Source organism: Rhipicephalus microplus, chromosome X (genome assembly GCF_043290135.1).
Source record: "Rhipicephalus microplus isolate Deutch F79 chromosome X, USDA_Rmic, whole genome shotgun sequence".
Lineage (NCBI taxonomy): Eukaryota > Metazoa > Arthropoda > Arachnida > Ixodida > Ixodidae > Rhipicephalus > Rhipicephalus microplus.
This window is the reverse complement of record NC_134710.1, coordinates 105964249-105986074: the sequence shown is the minus strand read 5'-3', so window position 1 is coordinate 105986074 and position 21826 is coordinate 105964249. Positions and strand designations below refer to the sequence as shown.

The following is a 21826-nucleotide window of genomic DNA, read 5'->3' as shown; positions in this document are numbered from 1 at the left end:
CTGTTATTGGTTGTAAACAGTGTTATTGAAGATGAATTATCTAAATATCCTAATTATAATGACAGGACACTTACTTAGAAAATATGACTTTCTGTGAATACTACAGGTGTGCTAAAAAGCATTTCGGTATAGCTCAGTGTTCAAAACTTACCAGCTTGCCTGTATTCCAAGCAGAAAGCGAAAATGCGCGAGTTGCCGTCGTACTTCGGGCTGTACCACTGAACGTATGCCTGGTGGGATGAGCATTGTTTACAGATGGGTGGCTCAGGCCGGGCAGGACGCTCTGAAAGTGTAGCAAATGTGCACCCAATATAAAAATGAAGTCAAAGAGAAAAGAAAAAAAAAAGGGTGGAGACAGTAAGTGAGGTTAATTAGTTCAAATGTTTGTCCTATCTTTAGATACCATACACGCTAAGAAATAGGGCCAGTATTCACAAATAGTCCTTACTACTCTAGTATTTTTCTTGAATGAGTGAGTGAGTGGAACAGCTTTGTGTCAGTTAGCTAGGCCTACTCGGGGGTCATCATGTCAAACCCGACGGCCTTCGCTCGGGCCCCCGGGATGGCAGGATTTTAGAGGTAGTGAACAAAAAAAAAAAAAAATCTGCCAACGCTGACGCAAGAAATACTGCTTGAGAAGGAGCCTGGCTAATAGAAAAAGAAACACTTATGAACAAAAATTATTGTGAATTTTGACCAAAATTTTCTTGTTTAATCTGCAACGACGGCTACAGGGCACCGGGGAGCACGCCAGATGTTTCCAGTCACATTTTGTTTTTGCTCCTAAATTAACCTAAGGGACCAGGATGAAGATATGTCTTCCAAGACGAATGGTATTATAGTTAAGGTAGAGTATTCAGTTAGGATAACCACAAAAAATCGAATTACTGCTCAAGGTATGATTACATTGCTTCTCAAAAACAGATTTTGTGCTGTATAAACGAAAGCTGGTGTAGAATGCTGCAAAAAATCACAGAGCTTCAACGACTACTGCTACGTCACAGGTACAATTCTTACCGCCAATCTTTAGCCTAGCGTGGCACAAGGTGACACCGTGACTGTTTCTTGCGGCACATTTGAATAGCCCGACGTCGTACGCTTTTCCAGGTTTCAGCCGCAGTTCAGACCTGCCATCGGCGTCTTGCGTTATCTGAAGCAAACACACGAGAAACAAAATACGTGTCAAATTGTCAAATAGAAATAATGTTCTGGTATTCATTAGCGCATCTCACTGCGTCACGTTTAAAAAAGACAGAAGTTTGGGGGAAGAGGGAAGCTTGAAGGGGGTGAAGAAACTTTGGCCCAGTATCTGCATGTTTCACTGCAGATGTCGTCGAAAAACGATAATCTTGCGTCTGGAGAGAGTGAACAAAATGTTTATTTGGTGTTCTGAACGAAAAAAATCGGTGAATTGTATACTGGAAGCGCTGCGTCAGAGTGTCGATCCATGCAGCGAAGGCAAACGAGCGCATCCAGGCACGTTAGACATGAGCACTATGTGGCAGTTATCTTCGAAAACGAAGGAAGGTGTGCGTGCCTATCTTGGAGGTGATAAGGTGTAGAACGCAAAGCGGTGGGCAGGTGCCACCACCGTGTCGTCTTAGCAAAGCGTTGGAAACAAGTTTCCTTTTAGAGCGCAGCATGATAGACGCTATGGTCCTTTGAATTACCTATGTATGCCTTCTCTAGTATAAAGACACACATACAAAATATTGACGTGTTGTTATGGTGCCTCAGACATGCGCAATAACTGCTTTTTATTTGACAATCGCACAAGTATGAATGCTGAAACTTGAGCAATATTAGGTCGGCGCTGCGGATGGGGTTGATCGTTTGGGGTATCGTTTGGTGCCGTCGGAGATAATATTAGGGTGGACAAACAGACAAATGTACAGACCAACAGACAGACCAAACATTTTGCGTCGAAGTACCCTAAGAAAGACTATCGTCAATGACCTTCTCGAACACGTGGGTGTCGCTGGAGGCGACGTCTCGACAGGCAGACTTGCCAGTCGCAGCCCTAAAGAGTGCGCCTGCCCAAAACTTTTCGCGTTCGCTCTATAGCGGCACCACGTGCTCACAAATTTCGCGTCACGTCAATTTATGCGAGGCTAGGTGACGAAAGGCTTAGATTACAAATGTAACTTAGGTTCGCAAAAGCCTGTCACGCAGATCAAATAGCAAAGAAATTCAATGAAGAGGAGTAACTTTGCGGTCCCGCAGGCGCGGTAAGACGGACTGCTTGATATGTTTCTTTTAAATTTACGGGAACTGTAAGAGCGAGCGAATAAGGTAGCCATGCTTGTTTCTGAACTGTACTTATGCGTGTTTGAGAAAAACAGGAAATGTTTTCAGGCTGCTGGTTGTTGACATTTTCACCATGTAGAACTTTCTGCAGCGGCAAACACATATAGCTGAGTATGTGCCCTCCCTCGTTTCCTGCTGCACGACGTAATGTCAAATATAAACTACAATGAATTCTGCAAGATGGCCATTCAGCTTTGATATTTTTATTTAACTCGTGTGTTAAAGGCATGTAAGATGATAGAAAAAAAGTGCCTATCTAAATACACAGTACAGGGAGAACGCACTGTTAATAAGTTAGTTTAGACGTTATTATTTCTATCAAATATTTATTATCTGTGATGAGAGACGCGCACTTCATCTGAGCACACCCGTATATATAATTGAAAGCGTTCAATAAAGGAATAAAAAAATAAAGTGTCAATTTAGAGGGCTCGGTTTTCTTTTGTTAGACACAATATAACTGAAAACTGAATAATGAGAACTATTAAAACGAGTAGTCCCCATTAAAGCGTTCAAGTGTGTTTTATGTGATTTTGTTTGGTGCGGCCATTAGTGAATTATGTCATCTACCTTCAAGCCTATCACTTTATTTGCTACAATTGTGTTGACCTCTTCTGGGGATGCCTTTCATTCTTTTTTTATATGTTAAAAATTGAATATGAGCTACACTAACGTCACGGTATTAGCTAAATACTGTATAGTCAAACAAAACGGAGTTAGATGTTTATTATTATACAGTGCCTTTAATCATCTCAAAATGATTAGTTCGCGTAACGCTGCAGCTCCGATCACATGAAATCGAATAATACGGAAAAGTGAAACCTCTCATTATAATAAAAGAAAATCATTGAGGACAATGGAGGACTACGTGATCGATTATTATGATATCAAATAGAAATACAGAGTGAGACTCTCACCTGAACTCGGCTGCTTTCTATCAGAAGGCTGTCGTTCCTAAACCAAGTATATTGAGGTGCTGGGTTTCCAACAGCTAGGCACTTGAACACTACTTCGTCGTTTTCCAGGATAACACAGTCTTCTATTTTCTCCCTGAAGAAAGGTGCCATTCCTGGAATAAAAATCGCAACCATAAATGAATCTTTGTTAACTAAAACTATTGCAATACGCGAAATTTGTTTTAAAATCTGGTGAAAAATGAAATAAAACGCAATAATAAAATCAATGTCTATATATGTCATCTACATAAGCGTTAGTCATGCACTCATGCGTGCGTGCTAAGGCGTTATTACATACAGGTTGCCCATACGCTCGACATTTATGTCGCAGTTATTTATTTTACACCGTTATTCTGTCTTGTGTATTTCGGGCATTTGCCACCACACTAATGTTTGTCAAGATTTTTCCAGCGCGAGTCAACCATAGTTATCGAAAAGCAGACTTTCTTTCCTCGTGAAGCCTATAATATTAGAAAAGGCTCGCGAAGCACGCTTTCATCTTCTGGAGTAGCAGCGCACTTCATTTTTTTACCCCTTAGAAATATCTATTTTACAGTACAATTGCGGAGGTACTTACTAAATAGTATGGTGTTTTTTGTGTGTGTGTGCGCCGAATGAAAAGTAAAAGTATTCTGCCAAAGTTTGGAGTAGTTTTGATAATTTACGAAACAGATTGCAAGACCTGGATTGAGGTCTGCATGCTCAAGGTAAAGAAAAAGCCACCACGCGTTCATTACACGTGGACGAGTAACAAGTGAATGCCCCATACCTATGCTCTTCTCCCTGGACGTTTTGTCCTTCCACGCTTCGTGCTTGAGGTGTTCCAGCTGGTGGTGGGCGTAGCCGAGACTGCCCACTTCTCGCTGCAACCTCAGCGGCAGCGTCCTCGTTCCGAGCCCTTTCTTCTCGTCGTCGATCTCCTCGTCCATGACGTCCACGAACTTCCTGCGCTCTCGGACCACCACTTGCGGGTACACGTTCCTTGTACCGCGCTCGTTGATCTGCATTTGCCAGAGGCGGTCGTGAACGATTCCAATAAGTGGTTCAGATAGCATTTTTTTTAGGCTGTGGATGTACCCTACGTTGTCTGCCAACTGCTCTAGTTCTTTCCAACGCACCTTAGTCCTAATAGGTCCAACGAAACAGACATTTAAAACCTCTCCTTTTGGTTGAGTATGTGGTAACAAAGAAGAGACCGCACAGAAAGCAAGATTTCAATGAAATTTTTCTAGAACTTGGAGGAAGCCTAATATACACCACATTTGATCACTTTGCGGTTAAAAGTAGGTGTACACGTGGAGGTGTTCTGCAGTAGGTCAAATTAAAAAAAAAACATACGTCGCTGAATTAGCTCGAACCAACGATACAAGTATTGCATTCCGTGCAACACTTGTAAGACAAAGCTTACTAATAAAGCTTAAACTTAGGCTTGCAACAGAAAGCTCATACTCCCGTAAGTTTAATCAAAAGAAATATCGGCCAAATTTCGGAGGAATGCGTAGAAACTTCAGCAGACGTCAATATAAAAAGTATGCATTTGAATACAAGCCCTTCAGAACTTACGTCAAATCCTCCCCAGTGCCTATCTCGGAGACTGGCAGCAAGGCTGGGGCTCCGAGATGCGCCAACTCTCAAGTATTGGCGAATTCGCAGGGGGAAGTCGACGTCTCGGAGTTGAAGCAAGTACGTGTCTGGTCCACTCTGATAACTGCGTGATTGACGAAGTAGACGAAGAAAACAGTGAACATAAGTAGAGAAAAGATTTGAGCCCAGAAGTAGATGCTACTTTGTATAGTTTCGTTTTACTACTCTTGTTTTAAAGTTAAGTGTTCACCTAAGAGGGTATGTTTACTTGCCTATAGAATATGCAAGAGGTATAGATTGCCGCCATATGTTCCATAGTGGACAGGGAAATGCAGTGAAGAGGCCACCATTGGGATTCGAAAATTTAATTCGGAAGGCTCAGCGTACTAGTCAGACGTACCTGCTCTCGGAACCAATGTCCAGGCGGTCATTCGGTCCTTTTCCGGGGCCTTCGATGGGTGCAGACTTGACCTTAGAACGTGTGATCTCTCGGTCAGGACTCATTGGCGGCGTGTAAACTTCGTCGGGCGGGTATATCATCTTGCTTGGGTGCGTGAAGCATGACTCCATCGGTCTCCTCCGGTATGTGTTGCGGCAAGAGGCATTCGAGTACTGCGTGAGGCGAAGCGACAACTTCGACACTCTGGCAAGCTGAGCTAATCTTTTTTCACTCTGAGCTGACTCAAATTAGTTACACAGGAGACGTTTGGGGTAACTAGCTACCAGAAAAAAATGACTGGCTTACCCAGCTTCTCCAGCGCCTCTGGTACTCTCTTAGTCTGTCGATGTTGGACAGGCTCTCACCTCTGTCAAGACGCTCTGTAATCTGTGAAAACAGAAATTTTCAGGCTCATACGGTTCCTTAAAAACAGAACAACTTCAGCCATTCTGTTTGCTGCTTTTTTTTTACACTGAAGTCATTCGGAACGTTCGAAACTATCAAAGGTGATTCACTCTTGCGATCACCTTACCTTAAGCCATGGGTGCTCAAGAGCTGTCCTCACGTCCATCCTTTCACTGAAAAGACGCGTATATGACAGTCAGAGAAGGAGCTCACGCTTACGTAAGGAGTTCATGTGATGGGAATGATTAATCATTCGAAATGGGAACAAAACCATCAAACGTGGATAGCACAGGTCGTGGTTTTTATCCATTTACCAGCTAATTGGTGGCACCGCAAAGCATCCTGCAACTACTTAGAAAATCATGTCTTTCACTCTGATCTCCATCAAGAAATAATTTATTAAACAAACCTTGGTTCGAATACTAATAGCTTGGAGATAAAGTCCCGTGCTTCATCAGAAACCTTGGCGAATCCATCGTGCAGGAAGTTAATTTTGCCGTTCTGAACATTCTTCAATGTTTCTCGGTCATTCTGTCCTAGGAACGGTGAAATGCCGCTCAACCTGAAACGGGAAAAAAAAAGCAGAGTGTCGAAATACCGAACTCCTTTGTTGAATTCCTTGCAATTGTAGTTATGAAAACAGCGTAGGAGAAGACGACGGATCGTCACTTATATCCGTTGCTGTACCTATTGTCATGAATTGTGCAACATGGCACCCAACTTCGATCTCGTCCAGATGTTAACGAGAATTCTTGTAGTAACAACAGGGTAGCCAGCCGGTCTGAGAACTGGCTAACCTCCCTGTCCTTCCTCATTTATTCCTCCTCCTCCTCCTTGTAGTAAGATTGAGTAGTGAAGGCCTTGCGAGTATTCAGGAGTAGTTATGCTGCTACATTCTGCAATGCTCTTCCGCGTTGCTTGTCTGCAGAGCTTCTCTTTTCATCACCCGCATGACGCTTGCGATGAAAACGCGAACCATTAGGAAGGCCAACATTCCACATCACTAGAATGCCATGTCCAGATGTCTAGGTATTCACGACAAACGCAGACCATATTGACTTTTAGTTTCTTTAAGAATCAAGAACAAATGACACATGTGGCCCACATGCAGTCCTGATACTGAGGTGCTCGCACAAAGATCTGACCCGGCCTTCATAAGCTGGCTATTCGACGAAAAACAGTGCCATTGATTCGGTGCGAGCAGTGGTGTTATTGAAGAGTGGACCCAGTGGAATAGTCGCATTTACATTGTTCATGAAGAGATGCGGTAAAATTAAGTGAGAACATTAGGGAAAAAAATCTTGAATTGGAAGAAAGAAAAATTTTGTGTTTTACGAATATTCTCTTCACTTTTCCCATGTCGCACTATACAGGGAGGTCGAACTTCACAAACGGCTTCGTAATAGTGTTACTTTTTTGAGTGATAGTTATTGTCTCTATGTGGTAGAGAAGCTAACTCAAACACGTAGCCATAATTTCTAAAAAAAATATGTGCCATAAAAAGGGAAATGTACGCGAGCACAAGTGACGTCCTTGATTTGTAGAAATTTCTTAGACAAAACGAACTTGCTTTTCATCCTAGTTACATTAAGACCGATAATCAATTTTAAATATTGTTCATAGAATAGATATTGAGCGCTATAGGTACTTCAAATAGTATTCAGCAGCTTAACACATAACATTAGCTGCGCCTTTGGTGGTACCACTACTTGCTGGTAATTTATGTGAAACTATCTAAGTGTTCTCGTCTTTGCAAGCACGTTAGTCGCGTGACGTTAAGGCCTAATGCAGAAACTACTTCATCGTGGTTCCTCGCTATGCACAGCTAATGTCGACATGCATGCTCACAGCTACTGGTTATAGCGACGCTCGGCAGAGACGCACGGAGCGTGCATTCGTGCTACTTACAAAATGTAGGAGATCACTCCGACACTCCTGAAGAGAAGGAGAAAAAAAAACGAAGAACAAAAGAAAGTATGAGTTGGGTTTTGTAGCATCAACAGAAATATTTAGGATGTTTTGTTCGATAAGGTAGCGTACCACATATCTGAGGCAAGGCTGGCAGGTTTCTTATTGGCGATTTCCGGTGCCACAAACTCGGGGTGTCTATACTCCTGAATGACTACTTTTCCTCTTGGAAGCCTCGTAGAAAGCGAAAAGTCGCCAATCTTGATGTCATCGCTGTTCTCACGAGCCACAAGAGCATCGCCAAGCTAAAAAGGTACGCAAGTGAAAAAAAAAGTATGAACAGTTTTTAGAATGATTAAAAGATGTCAACAGACTGAAGAGGAGACATATTTTAATAGTTGGCACTTTTTGGGGTGATTCGAGTGACATCCTCGCTTCCTGACAAGATCGGGTTGCGTTTAAGCGCGGTTTAAGCGTTATGGCTGTGAATAAACTGAGTGTACAGCCTAAAATCGGTTGCAAAATTATTACGCTGTCAAACCTGTCAGACAAATAGAGTGAAGCGAGGCCTTAAAAACAACAAGCGGCGAGACTGCACAAAAGGCTCAGACACATGAATAAATTTTTAGCGGTGCCGAAAGTGAAACGTTTGTATAGGCGAAGACCAAGGTCGAATCTCAAAATAAGGAAGAATAACGTAACGTGCGTTTAAAACACTTCAGTGCTTAGAAAAGGATGCTGCTTGCTTAAGAAGTTATGAATGCACTGTAACAGATACGTTGCAACTTACCGTAAGGCCAAGGTGTGCAATGTTTTGCGCGTGCATGTAGTTGAGACCTTCCAGGATCTGCTTGATGTAATTTGCGATCTGGTGTTCCGTCACCCTGTCTTGGCTAATGATATTGTCCAAAAGTGGGCCCCCACCGCAGCTAGTAAATGTTGTCAAGTAAAAATATCGATAGAAACAGTGTGCATGTTGACCACATGATTGTGGGCAAGAGGATTTTGAAAGCATAAAATGTTTACCGTTTTGAAATATCTGCGACTACGTTCAAAACGTAGTAAGCATAATATGAGTATGTTTCAGTTTAGGTCATTACACAAGAACAAATAACAAAGATGTTTAAAGTGCGAATTGATTGCCCGAAAGCAAATAAAGAGCTTTGAAATGCCAGGAAGACCCAGAAATACAGGCACTTGTAAATTTCATTAAAACAATGTTGGGACTGCGTTTGATGACATTATCGCTCCAGATAACATATTAGTATTACAGCTTCAGAAGCGTGGCTGCGATGAAGAGCCACTGCAATTCAACTCGAAGAAGCCATAGTCGGCTTAAAATGTTCATAAAAATCTACTGCTTCTGAGAAAAAGCCGCGTACTTCTCCTCGTTATCCAACTTTCCAGCATGTACTGCTTTAATGAAATACAAGAAAAATGCGTACCATCAAATGAGGGATAAGACAAAAGAGAAAAGGGTGCCCTTTTCGGTTCTCTCGCTACTCGTCTTTTTTTTGTATTTTGGTGCGCATGTACCAAATAGTCCAATAACATGTTTTACTAGTGAACCTATTTACATGAACAGCATGGTGTTGCGTACTCTTAGTCGTTATTGTTCCATTCTGTTGGAAAAATAAATTTTTCTCGCATATAGTGGTCCGTAAGCGTATGGCGCTGGCAGCAGCTCCCGCGTGCGCAGACGCTCGGGGGGCGTAGTGTTGAACCACGTCGTCTGCCGCCGTGGCGCACGCTGGCCGCATTGTCGGGCAGCGCACGAAAATAATCGTTACAGCGACAATTATTGAACTGCCCTTTTTTACTAGATGTGCGATGACAACACATAAACCTTCAGTGGTGACAACTTCGGTTCCAGAAACTTCATTTGACAGCATACTTTGTTTCCCCTTTCGAAACACCGTGTGACGGAGTGCGAGCACGTATATTAGTTTGCTGTATGTTCTCCCGCAATACACCGTAACGAGAAAGACACCACAATCAGTGCGTACTCTACACGGTCTTTATTTGACGCTAAAGGAACGCAAGACATATAACAGTTACTGCCGTGCAGCTATGGGTGTTCAACACGATAAAACAAATGTTAATGAATTCAGGAATGCTTTCGGTCTATACAACGACCTGGGCGAGCTTCCTTTTGACCGCATTTCATTGCACCATGGAGGCTTCTTCCGTCGGCGTGAAAATGCACTCGTCATGCTTCTACACTTAATACAGACACGCACTCAGTACCAAGGCGTTTCGAAAGAGCAAACAAAGTATGGTGTCAAAATTTCTGGAACCGTATTATCGCCAATAAAGGCTGACAGGTTCTAGTTGGAGAGCGTTTAGTACAGAGTATCGACTCAGCTATCGCAGCAGCGATAGAATCTGTGCACTTTCGAAAATGTGGCTAGCGCGCGGCGTCGTAGCAGAGGACGCTGTTCAACAGTGCGCCTTTCGAGCTTCCGCGCCAGGGCGAGCTGGTGCCTGCGCTTGACTGCAGCGCTCGTGGCATCGCGATAACATGCGCTTCGAGATTTACCCAAAGTATAAAACAGACTGAATCTTAGGGTAATTGAAACCTTGTGTCTCTACTGTCTGTGCCTCTACTGTCAAGTGTCGCTGCAGAGTAAATAATTTTGCCAAGCTGCTTTGCCGCAATTTTAGTATGTAGGTGGCAGTGCACGCTTTACAGGAAGTGACTGATACGTAGGGTGAAAGAATTCAGAGAAGTGGAGAAATGTCGGAGAATACTATGTGATGCGCGCATTATATACCTAGCAGTTGTGAAGTTGCCTTAAGTGTGTTGAATTATGAAGATAGCTGAGGCTAGTTTAAACTTTGTGATTGTTTGACTGCACGCAAATGCGAAGTAAATGACCCTTCACAGCTGCTTTACCGCAAGAATAAATTAAGGTGGCAGTGCACGCTTTACAGGAAGCTAACAAAGTGTAAGGTTCTGCGTTTCGTGCTGTTATTCCAATTTCCCATCGTTTGCGTCGTTCCGCCATGATTGGCGTTACAGTGATACAGTGGGTTTACAGTAGGTGAATGTGGGAAAGAAAATAAATGAGACCCTTTAAACCTCCGGTATTTGAACATTAGATAAATGTGTTGAATTATAAGGTGTTGCAAGAGAACTGAAATTTTATGGCTTCATCGCTCATTGTGAAAATTGCTGTTTCTTCATGGCAGCACATTTGAGTCGGCCAATATTACGGCAAAGAATACGGGATGTCATGTGCTGTACTTTAGAGTACGACACAGTTTTCTGGATTTCTTAAAGGGCCCCCAAACCACCCAGAGATCAAGATTTAGCTAGTGTGTGGCAGTAGTGCTCGAGTCTACAAGGAACATGTATCCGTGAGAATGTTTCGAAATGGTGTCGTAAAAGTGGAGTTACACTCGTTCGATGATCTAAACACAGTGATTGCTCGTTTTGCTTTTTCCGTCGCTACCTTTCGTTCATCAACTGGTCTCCTCTCCCAGAATCGCTTTTCGTCCTCGTCGTTTGCCCGTTTCAATATGACGTGACATACGTCATCGCTGACGTGCTTTTCAAAACAGCTACCTCTTCCGGTTGCCGCGACTCCGTCAACTACGTACTTCTCTGCGTCTTTTTTTTGTTGTTGCATGTTCTCGGCTAACCACTGTTGTGGCCACGCCGGCCCGTGCTGTCAGAAATCGGGCCAGCATGGACTCTGTGTAGTGTCGACGCCTTCAAAGAATCGTCACGATGATGGAGCCGTTTGGTGGCATGCCGTGCCAGAGCACCTCCACTCGAGCGTGGACAGCTGCTTGCTGACTAACCGGAATTCGTAGGGTATTATTGTTCGACAAATTGCAGCACCACTTTCTGAGAGTATCATATATAAAACGCGCTTACGTCGCACACGCCGCAGGGTTGACCAGAAGGGCCTAGAGAGAAGGAAGGATCGTTTCCTAAAATTTAAGGCATGCCCGTGACTTGTAGCGTGGCCAAGTGTGGCATCGTTGATCGTGACAGCATTCCGAACACGATGCGCGTGCTTATTTGAAATTGTTGAACAAATGTTAGAGGTAGCTTAGGAGCCCTTCAGGAACGTGAAAAATAATAATGTTGTAGCAAGCAGGAAGCTAGCAGCTGCTGAATTCTTTGTTTCTTCAAACTTCACAATATATTCTAATAGATAAAAGTTGCGTTAGGTTTTACCTTTGGGAAGTTGGCTAGTAACTTTGGACGAGTTACATGAATTGATCAAAACTAAAACCGTGTTACTGTTTCTATGCAACAAGGAACAGCGTATTCAGTCACGTCCATTTTGAATACTTTGGCATAGCTTTAAATATTGGCTAAAGTCAACTAGAATGTCGTGCATGTAAGAACAGGGGGTTAGAAATTGTGTTAATGCTTACGGTGGTTTCGATCGCCTTAACACAAAATACCTGATAAATTTGAATAATTATCTTAACAAAGCAATTAAAAAAATAAACCTTCAAAAATGACAAAATAATTCGCGATAGAGTAGGTTCTCCGAGTTTCTTGGCCTGTACTGGTGGCGCTGACAAAGCTGTTGATTTACGTCCTTTAAGTTTTTTCACATGGACAGATCAACGAACGTTATTTTTACATAGAGGTTAGCATCGGAGTGTAAATGTGTGGGATTAGTTTATTGTAACTCTTTTGATATAAAAAAATCAAGTGTTGAAGATTGCATTGCAGATTTTTTTCTATCCAGAATGAAACGCTGTAAAGGATACAAGTCTGTGATGAGCGACATGGAGTTCTTCGTTTCAAAGGCGTCCCATAGACGAATCAGTCGAGGGTGGCATAGCTGGTTCATCATGTCAAGCTCGTATTTCATCCAGTCCTTGAATTGGCCCCTTCCGTGCATAGTCTTCGCGCCAAAGCTTCTGCCTGTCGAACGCTCCACGGCATGGTACGTGACGCCCTGTGTACCCCTACAAGTACAGAAAAAACAATTTTTCATGCGAAAAAAAATAACTAGCAAAGCATGAAAGAAAAGCAGCGGAACGAAAGCTGCCTGATCTTTATTTAGGAAAAAGGTTTCAACGTCGCAGATTCAATCAGCTTACCGCGGGCTCTTTTCTTTCAATTTTTGAGACCACGGAGGCAACATAGTTTCATGAATTGAAAGGAAGATAGCGTAGAAAAAAAGCTGTACATACTCGTATAACGTGAAAGAATACAATAAAAATTTGTCATGTGCCCGCAAAATTCAGCGCGAATGGTTGTATGTATCGTGAATTTACGAGGTCCCGAGAATAATATGACAGTAACGAATCGAGCATAATGAAATACGTGTTACGAATAGACTACTAGAGTACTTGCTCTAGCACATGCGGTGAGTGCTATAGCATTTCACTAATCAATCAAACTATGGAGAAGATGAAATACAGTCTTACTCGATACTGCGGCCATATTTCATTGCACGTGTTGTGATACATGTATCAGGCATCATTGAAACTACCGCGAATGAGTCGCCAATGACATACTATTGATATGCACTATTGATTACAGTTGGTGAGCGTTGGGTTTCATGCGCGCATCTCAGCACTTGAGGTGTATATATTGACGTATGCTTTGTAACTAAAAGGCAGATGCACGGTGAACGCAGTTCATGCGCATTCCCTTGTTCTTGTACTGTTTCAGCTTTTGTTTTGTTTTAACTTGATCTAGTGAGGTGAGTGTCATAAAAGTGAACAACTAGCAAAATGAAGAGTGCTGGACAACTCACCGTCCAAGCTCATCACCAAGGTTGTAGTAGTCCTCCAGATGAGTCGACTTAGGCCTAATCACTTTTGGTTGGTGGTACGTTCTCAGGTCAAACTCAGACTCATCCTCTAAATTAAAAGAAAAGTCATAATATCTTGCGTTATTCACAGTTTATATTTCTAAGCATTTATACTGCAGTATGATTCGCCCTTTCATACAATTGGTAACACTATTGGCAAATTTGATCCCACAACTCTTTGCCTTAGAAAAATAAAAAAAAGATGATATTGCTAGAAACTTGGGTGTACAAAAAGGAGTTTGAATATGGTCAGACAAGTTTTTTGCTTAAATTGAAGTGAACTCGCCAGGCACTGATAACGCACAATAATGGAAGGTTAGTCGTTAGCGAATGTTTTGGCTCTTCGCAATACATAGCGATGTGTGTTTAATCTAATAGGCACAATAAAGAAGGCCGCGAGCTAGCTTCATTTTTACACAAAATTTATGGTCAGGCCGCATCGATGACAGATGGCACGCCTGCATTATCGTGGAACATGTCGGTGCATTCCGAAACAGATCAATTTGTGGTAATTGCACTTTAGCCATATCGCACAGGTGTATATCAGCAGATCTACTTTAACTTGCTCGAGCCAACAGCTAGTGTTAAAGCTGCATTATAACAACTTTGGCGTGTGGTGTTGCTTTCATAGCTGTCAGTTTAAGTGAAAAAAAAAATTAATAGACGCTGTGAACGAGGGACGCGAAGTGTTGTCGACTATTAATAGAATTACATGTGCTTAAAGAAAATACATATACTTGTTTGTGGCATATATAATAAAAATTGAAGCGCGAACTATTAGTGAAATGCCTCTGACGTATATTTTCCACTGTTTCTTGGGCTTTACTCTCTGAGAGCGTACTTTGTGCAGTTACAAATACTGCAGTGACTAGAGTTCATTGTTGTAATAGTACTATCTGGGCGAAAGCAAACGGTCTCTGCTGAACTCCGCAAACAATAGAGAGCGCAGTTATATCCAAACATCGCTTAACCTGTCAAGTTATCACTCTACTTCGGGGCAGGGTTATTACCTTCAATACTCAGCATAGCCGAGCATGAAGCCGTGCCGGCGATGTTGGAGGCGGAACACGAGTAGAGGCCGGCATCGTGAGCTATGGAGCTGTTCAGCGCCAGGGTGCAAGTGTCGGGTGCTTCCCATATGATGCTGACACGAGAACTGTTGCAGATGGGTTGCCAGTCCTTAAACCACTTTATCTTGGGGTAAGGCTTTCCGATGACTCGACACTGCAGCTCTCCTCCACGTCGCAGCATTATGGTTGTCGGTTCCAGTCGTTTTGTGAAGACTGGCTCCTCTGTAAGTAGATAAAATGGAATAATTTAGTGCAGAGCAATTGTTCATCTTTTTTTACGTGAATACAGGACTACGTCCACGGAAATTTGATTTCCTAGGTTACGTAGCGCCATCTGGAGCATCGAGGTGATCATTGAATAATATACACAAAATAATCAGTGATGCAATTGAGTGCACGTGAATGGCAAACGAATTAGCAAGATGGTTCTTAAAAAGATATTTAAATGATGATTTACAAAGGCGCATCTTTCAAGTTGAGTTCATTAAGACTACACAAGTTCCTTTTGTTCTATTTGACTTCAATGGTTCAGGTATGAGCAAGAAACTGCTGCGAGAGCTTCACAAAATTTATTCCTCTGTGGTTTGTATGTGCAAAAAGGTTATTTTTGAAAATTGTAGTATTTTAAAACAGAACTAGTCTCTGTACGCGTTGCTTCCTTTTTGTTCAAGTCGAAACTCGCTAATTTATACGGAAAAGAAATGAAAGAACACGAACAAAAGAAGGTTCTTGCCTTATTGATGGGCGTTAGTTTTCTTTCTATTTTTTTCGCCCTTCTACTCAAGCAACATTAAAATTGAATTTATGTAGCTTGGATAAGCTGATATGTAGCTATTACCGTATACAGTTCTCACTTACAAATAGTGAAATCAGCCGATATATTTTCACCCTACTGCGCAAAAGACAGTGCATGAAATACCCAGCAACCGTTTGAAACATCGTCCGCCCTGCCAAAGCGATCCCTCCTACTTCTATTCTTTAACCTTATGCTTCTACTCGATTGCCTTATCCTGATAAGTGAGAGCGATGGGTCTTCCTTCAATACACCTGGCACTTGCCTTTATTTCATTATTCCCGAAAACGTTCAAGAGCACTACACCAAAGGAATTCGATTTTACCACCATGACTTCCATACACTTCGTTTGTTACGCCACTTCCACAGTATCGGGCGTTTTACGCGATACCTCACGTTTGCGCCGTAGGCTGTGTGGCAATGCATTGAGTCTTCTTAATTCACCGAAGTGCCCGACGTCCTTATAACGTAATAGGCTGAGTTCTATCCCGAGTAACGAGAGGAACGAGGGGTTGGATGTTCTAACTTCTGCATTTTGGTTACACGCATACATTAATCTTTGGACTGGGCTGGCTATTGCATCTTAAATAAGAAATATTGCTAAAGTCGTCTTCTTCTCAATAATTAAAACATTGTGGCGAAACCAGCTTTAGGGTTTGCAAGTGAAGGTGTTTGGTTAATAAGAAAAAATTGCTTATGTTCACGCACTGGGCTGCATCATCGGCGGGAACGTTAACATGGAAATTGCGAGTGGCTTACCTGCGAGTTCGACGTATATAGTTTTTGTGGCTTGTCCGTGTTCGTTGACTGCAGTGCAGGTGTATGGGCCGACGTTATCCTCAGTCATTCGAGAAATGAACAGTGTAACCTGACCGTTCCGGTCCTGCATGCTGTTGTATCGTCCACCCATTTCAACCTGGGAAAGTAAAGAACGCCAGGTAACCATGCATCTAATAATCAGCATTGATTTTACTTGAAAACAATAGTTACAGATTCACCTGACTTACTTGCTGACAATACTAGACTTAGATTAAGGACTTCGGATAATTGAACAGAAACGTAAAGTACGCAGATACATGACAAGGTAATTCGGTACGTAAGAGAGAAAGCTGAAGTTCGTGGAGTGAAGGGCTTCATTCGTTAGTATTTCGTACAAAAAATAAGATATATTTTTAAATTAAAACCGCCTCTTTAATAACGGCGACAGTAACTAGGGTTAATTTTCTTTTTACTCGTGACATATGGGCTTTATCCAGGCGTGAAATGCACTGCTGTATTCTCGGAGTGTGTAACAATATCATCGTGGATACCCTCATGGGGCCAAAAACAATAAGCATTATATATATATATATATATATATATATATATATATATATATATATATATATATATATATATATATATATATATATATATATATATATATATATGCGCGTGCTACATTTGTTTAGTGATAGGAATTTAATGCCCACTACTTCTACAGCGACGTTCATTCTATGAAGTTTGAAGGCCAGTGAACGCTGTCGTCTAGACCACCTAACAACATCGATGGCGGCAAAAATTGTGGTCATCCGCGAAGAAATATATCAACGCAGCCTTGTTTCAAGTAGTAGTGTTTCAACGCAGTGTTTCAAGTAGTAGATTTGGTGCTTAAACGAGGGCCACATTATCTTGTTGCCCAAGAAGTGGCCCAATTACATATTTTAGCCCTAAAAACTGGCCATTGTAAATAGATCAGTACGTTCTAGAGCGCTGCGGCCTACATGGAAGCAAGCTAGCTTATGTGGAGGCCAACATTGCTCACGATAACGCCACATTATGGCACGTTAAAGAACCCCAAGTAGTCAAAATTTCCGGAGTCCTCCACTACGGCGTCTCTCATAATCATATGGCGGTTTTGGGACGTTAAACCTCACATATCAATCATCGACGCCACATTATGGTCCGTTCCATTTTGTGCTTCTTCTGTGAAACTACTGCAGTATATTGGTCATTATACCAAGTCATCGTCACTGTCATCTTCACAGACTCAACCCAGATATGCATGTTAGAATGCAACCAACCATCAAGAGGTGCACTACAAATTTATTGAGCAGATTACAGTTGGTTGTTGTGCTCAATCTTCACTACCTACACCTTATCGGCCGTGCAGATAGTCCGAAATACACAATGACACTCCTGAAACTATTGGACTAGTATTGTACGTCTGCCCTGGGTATATCACACAGGTATATTCAATAGCCACCGTCTTGTTCAAGTCTACGAAGCAACAAATTTCAATAATACTTCTGTAGGAACCGCCACCTCGTCTTCAGCATGACATTTTCTGAAAGCCCTGCCGTGGTAGTCTAGTGGCTAAGGTACTCGGCTGCTGACCCGCATGCCGCGGGATTGAATCCCGGCTGCGGCGGCAGCATTTTAGATGAAGGAAAAATTATGTAGGCCTGTGTGCTCAGATTTGGATGCACTAAAAAGAACTCTAGGTGGTCCAAATTTCCGGAGACCTCTACTACGGCGTCTCTCATAATCATAGGGTGGCTTTGGGACGTCAAATCACACATATCAATCAATCAATCAATCAATCAATCAATCAATCAATCAATCAATCAATCAATCAATCATAATATTTTCTGAAAGTGCTGAACAAGGTTTTGCGCGACAGAAAACTCGACAAAAGGCTGTAAATAGTTTTCGGAAATTCAAAGCTTTACTTCATCGCCACCGCCGTGCTTCTCATAATCAGCAGCTTCTGTTTCCACCCTATTTCACCCCCGCTCTTTCCTTAATGCTGAGCAGCAGGCAAGAATATTGATTCATGCCGACCCCTCAGTTCTGCCATATTAACATTTTCTCTCTACCCCTGACGCACAATTTCTAAACGCAAAGAGCAAGTTGCATTATTAAACACAAGTACGAATCGCGTAAGTGGGACACGCAGGACTTCGATATTGAAGTTTCAAGAAAAGAAAAAGAATAGTCACCTTTGTTCCTTTGAACGTCCAGCTAATATCTGGCTGAGGGTTGCCGTAGACCCAGAATTCGATGCTTACAGGATGTCCACGTATACCATACATGACATCTTCTTCATGACGTACAAATACGGGAGCTTCACCTGTAAATGAAGAGTATTCAAGTCGGAAACTTCGTACAGAGGAAGCATTTGTTACTGCGATGCTAAAAAAAAGACAGGCTATGAACGCAGACTGAAAGCGGAATACACATCATTTCGTATTTGCATGCAGTTCAGACTACTACAAAATATGAGCAGCAGGATTTATGACAATCTGCCGCTTCTAAAAACAATGTCCTGTGATCGGACACATTATGTTGTTGGAGAAGAACTGCTGGCACATTGATCATCTCGTTCATGCCTTGGTTATGAACATCAGTGTGGTGCGTAAGTTGTTTTGGCCTCTGTGCTTTGCGTGCATGACGTGTTCATGCTTGTTTTATTCCACAGTCCAGCTCTGGGCAATATGCTGCCGTTAATGGTCAGCTAATTACTTTGGTAGGAAAGAATACCGAAAATTGGGCGCACCCACTAGCGCACAATTGACGTTTAAAATCCAAAGAATTTGCTTGCTAAGGTTTCATGAGAATCACAAATTCAAGTGCAATGAAAATACAAGGTACTGTTGGAGTACAGACAATAGAGTCGGAAGGTGATGATGATTAAACGAACGAGCAAGCTAAAACATGAAGCTCACAGGGTCCCTTATGCATTCGCCTAAGACGACACGAAAGCGAAAGTCAACCGGTACACCACAATTTATCATCATTTTGAGAAGTAGCGAAGTATCCACTTCGCGTCCACTATGCGTACGTGACGCAATATGTACGCCTACGTAGTTGCACACTGTGTTGTTGTTGTGTCTGCTGAAGATGATTATGAATTACTGATCAGGCCCTTTTCATTGGGTTGGCAGCTTCAAACGAACCACTTAATCATACGCTATCGAAAAATCTCACATGACACGTATGACACACGTCCAATAATCTCGTAAGATCATGTGAGAGCACATATGATTCATATGTGTTGATATAAATTTATTGGATACGAAGCATACGTGTCATATGAGAATTTCAGCATTTAACATGAAGCGACGCCTGTTGTAATTATACGCTTCTATCAAACAATATCAGATCGGTAAACGTGACTCATCTACTGACATGACTCCGACATGACGTGTCATGACGTGACGCAACTTACATAACGTGACGTCATGTAAGTTTGCGTGCCTCATGCCACGTTTTTAAAGGCCAGCGTCTGACGAGGCATTTACGATTTTCGCCTTAGTGCTATCAGAGGCACGACCCTACAGCTCCTTGTGGCGTTAAGCAAAAACTGCTGCTCAAACTGTAACGAAGGTATAGGAGCTAGTGAAGAATTATCGCTGGTGCCCATATTTTATTCTGAGACTCTGCTAAGCTTACTACGAGCCACGCTGTCCTCTGTTCGCATTTAATTCTTTGCTGACAGTATATTTTCCACCGGCACAACCGCATTTAATATATCGTCGTCGCCCGCAAGCTTTTCGGCCTTCACTAACAATGGCCAAGTTATGAGCATTATTCACCTTATGCCTGCTTATTGCTATGCATTTCACATCTCTGTGCTTGAATTATATTAAATGTATTGTGTGATACTAAAATGTACCAAATTATTTTGTTTGATTGCATGCTGCAGAGACAGCTGTAATCTGCATCTTGGTCTTTACATTGTCCTCAAGCCCCTTTTACGCACATTAAAAAGTTAAGACATTCTAAAGTTATTAGTGTCAAAAGAATTCTTGCTTTCACTGCATCCTTTAGTCGTTGTATAGGGGCACAACGTTGCATTCTTCTGCATTTTAGCCCTGCAGCAAGTCTCCTGTGAAAGTTGTTCGTTATGAAAAATGGTGGAAAACAGCATTATCCTCAATGGTGCACGCGAAGTTCATTCAAAGCATGTATCAGTGGAGCAGGTTACCTGGTTTATCGAGCGGAGGGTGCGGAATTTCGTAGTCCTTCGGCTTGAATTCTTTAGGAACAGGCGGTGATCCTCCAAGACGACTACGGTGAGCTGTCACGTAAGGTGAAGGATCACTGAGGCCATGTTTGTTGCCCACACGCACGCGGAAGCGGTAGTCCTTGAATGGTTCGAGTCCTCGGACATCCAGCTGTGTGTCCTTCACGCCTGGTGAAATAATAAGGCTTCAAGACGAGCACGAAGCTTCTAGAAGCGTGGTCTTCATCACATTTCTGCTTCAACTGAGTTCTATACGTACCACTCTTTCACTATCTAACTTTAATTGGAATGTGAAACTATCGGAATCAATTAATTAATCAATCAATCAATCAACAAAACGTCATGGTGAGATGAATAGTTGAACACTGGCGTCGCATATGCAACTTCGCGAACAAACTGTCAAAATAAGGTAGGCAGTGGGATCTAAATGTAGGAAGCTGCGGGCTCTGTAGCTTTACCTTTTTATTTCAGAGGCTTCCGGCATAAAAAAGTTTGTTCGTCGATCGTATATACTGTCGGTGAATGAACTATTTTTTGTGCAAGTACATATATATTTTCAAAATTCTCATTGACTTCAATTGGATAGACGAATACCTTTGGGAAACAAGATTCAGTTGGATATAAATGTTGCTTTACGCTGTCATCGCCATTATTCTGCTCACTGTACGCATTAAATACCATTGAATTGCACTCAATAGTGGAATAAACTGTCACATACATGAAATTATGCCTAAATCAGGTAATCTGGAGTTCTGGATCTGTCAGAACATGAAGCAGTGAAGTTCTGCTGAAGTGACGTAAATGCTTACGTTACTATAAAGTAATACTCTCCGCACATTGACAGCAGAAACCTGTAATCGTAACTCAGCCACTTTTCTGGAACATGATTCTTTAGAAAATGCTGCCCAGTGAGTTACGTTGATATACATTGCGCTTAAGTTCAAGGTAAGGCAGAAATGTTCAAACGTTTTTTTTAAACGTGAGGCCAATTGTGCCGTTCAAAGGCCTTTTATCATCAGCTTCGCAAAGAACGAAGTCTCCACAATAGAGCTCACCTGATCTGTAGGGTGACCAGTTGCCATCCGGAAGTGGCGCCATCTCCACCGTGTACGAGACTGGGATGCGGGACCTGCTGGGCGGTGACGGCTTCCAGCCCAGTGTCAAGTCACGGTCCGTCATGCGCCGGATGTACGGCTTGTCGTTGAGCGGATCTGGAACGCCTGCGTAGTATGGCTCGGGTTCGAGGTCCGGCCGCTTGAGGCGGTCGTACGGCCTGTCGAGGTCATCGTATTTCGGGTGGGGTGGGTGTCGAGACTTAGGGTCGTAATCGGGCTGGTCAAAGTCCCGGGACGGGAGGGGTGACAAGGGCGGCAGTTCATGCGAATAGGGGCCGCTGTAGGGCTCGCGCCGCCGATCGTCTCGCGGCGGTGAACGCCTATAGCCGTTCACTTCGGGGTACTGGCGTGGGGAGGGTGATCTACCGCGCCGCTGGTCTGGAAAATACAAAGAACACATGCACAGTGCAGGACTCCTCTTGGTCGTTCGACATGGGCGACGACACAGG

At 42.7% G+C, this 21826-nt stretch overlaps 1 protein-coding gene across 6 annotated transcripts in view; it reads right to left on the bottom strand.

The window, feature by feature from the left end:
* Obsc (Obscurin) overlaps nt 1-21826 on the bottom strand; it is a 188904-nt gene that overhangs the window by 7078 nt on the left and 160000 nt on the right. For 5 of the 6 annotated variants that reach the window (XM_075877358.1, XM_075877361.1, XM_075877359.1 and 2 more), the window contains 19 exons: nt 21318-21755; nt 20224-20430; nt 18236-18366; nt 16014-16170; nt 14402-14683; nt 13335-13440; nt 12337-12537; nt 8390-8528; nt 7732-7904; nt 7600-7626; nt 6101-6253; nt 5819-5864; nt 5593-5673; nt 5248-5459; nt 4827-4971; nt 4033-4264; nt 3225-3376; nt 1018-1150; nt 152-283 (listed from right to left, as the gene is read on the bottom strand). In XM_075877358.1, coding sequence (XP_075733473.1) covers nt 152-283; nt 1018-1150; nt 3225-3376; nt 4033-4264; nt 4827-4971; nt 5248-5459; nt 5593-5673; nt 5819-5864; nt 6101-6253; nt 7600-7626; nt 7732-7904; nt 8390-8528; nt 12337-12537; nt 13335-13440; nt 14402-14683; nt 16014-16170; nt 18236-18366; nt 20224-20430; nt 21318-21755 — 3147 coding nt within the window. The remainder of the gene's footprint in view (nt 1-151; nt 284-1017; nt 1151-3224; nt 3377-4032; nt 4265-4826; nt 4972-5247; nt 5460-5592; nt 5674-5818; nt 5865-6100; nt 6254-7599; nt 7627-7731; nt 7905-8389; nt 8529-12336; nt 12538-13334; nt 13441-14401; nt 14684-16013; nt 16171-18235; nt 18367-20223; nt 20431-21317; nt 21756-21826) is intronic. The other variant, XM_075877360.1, reaches the window with a different exon arrangement.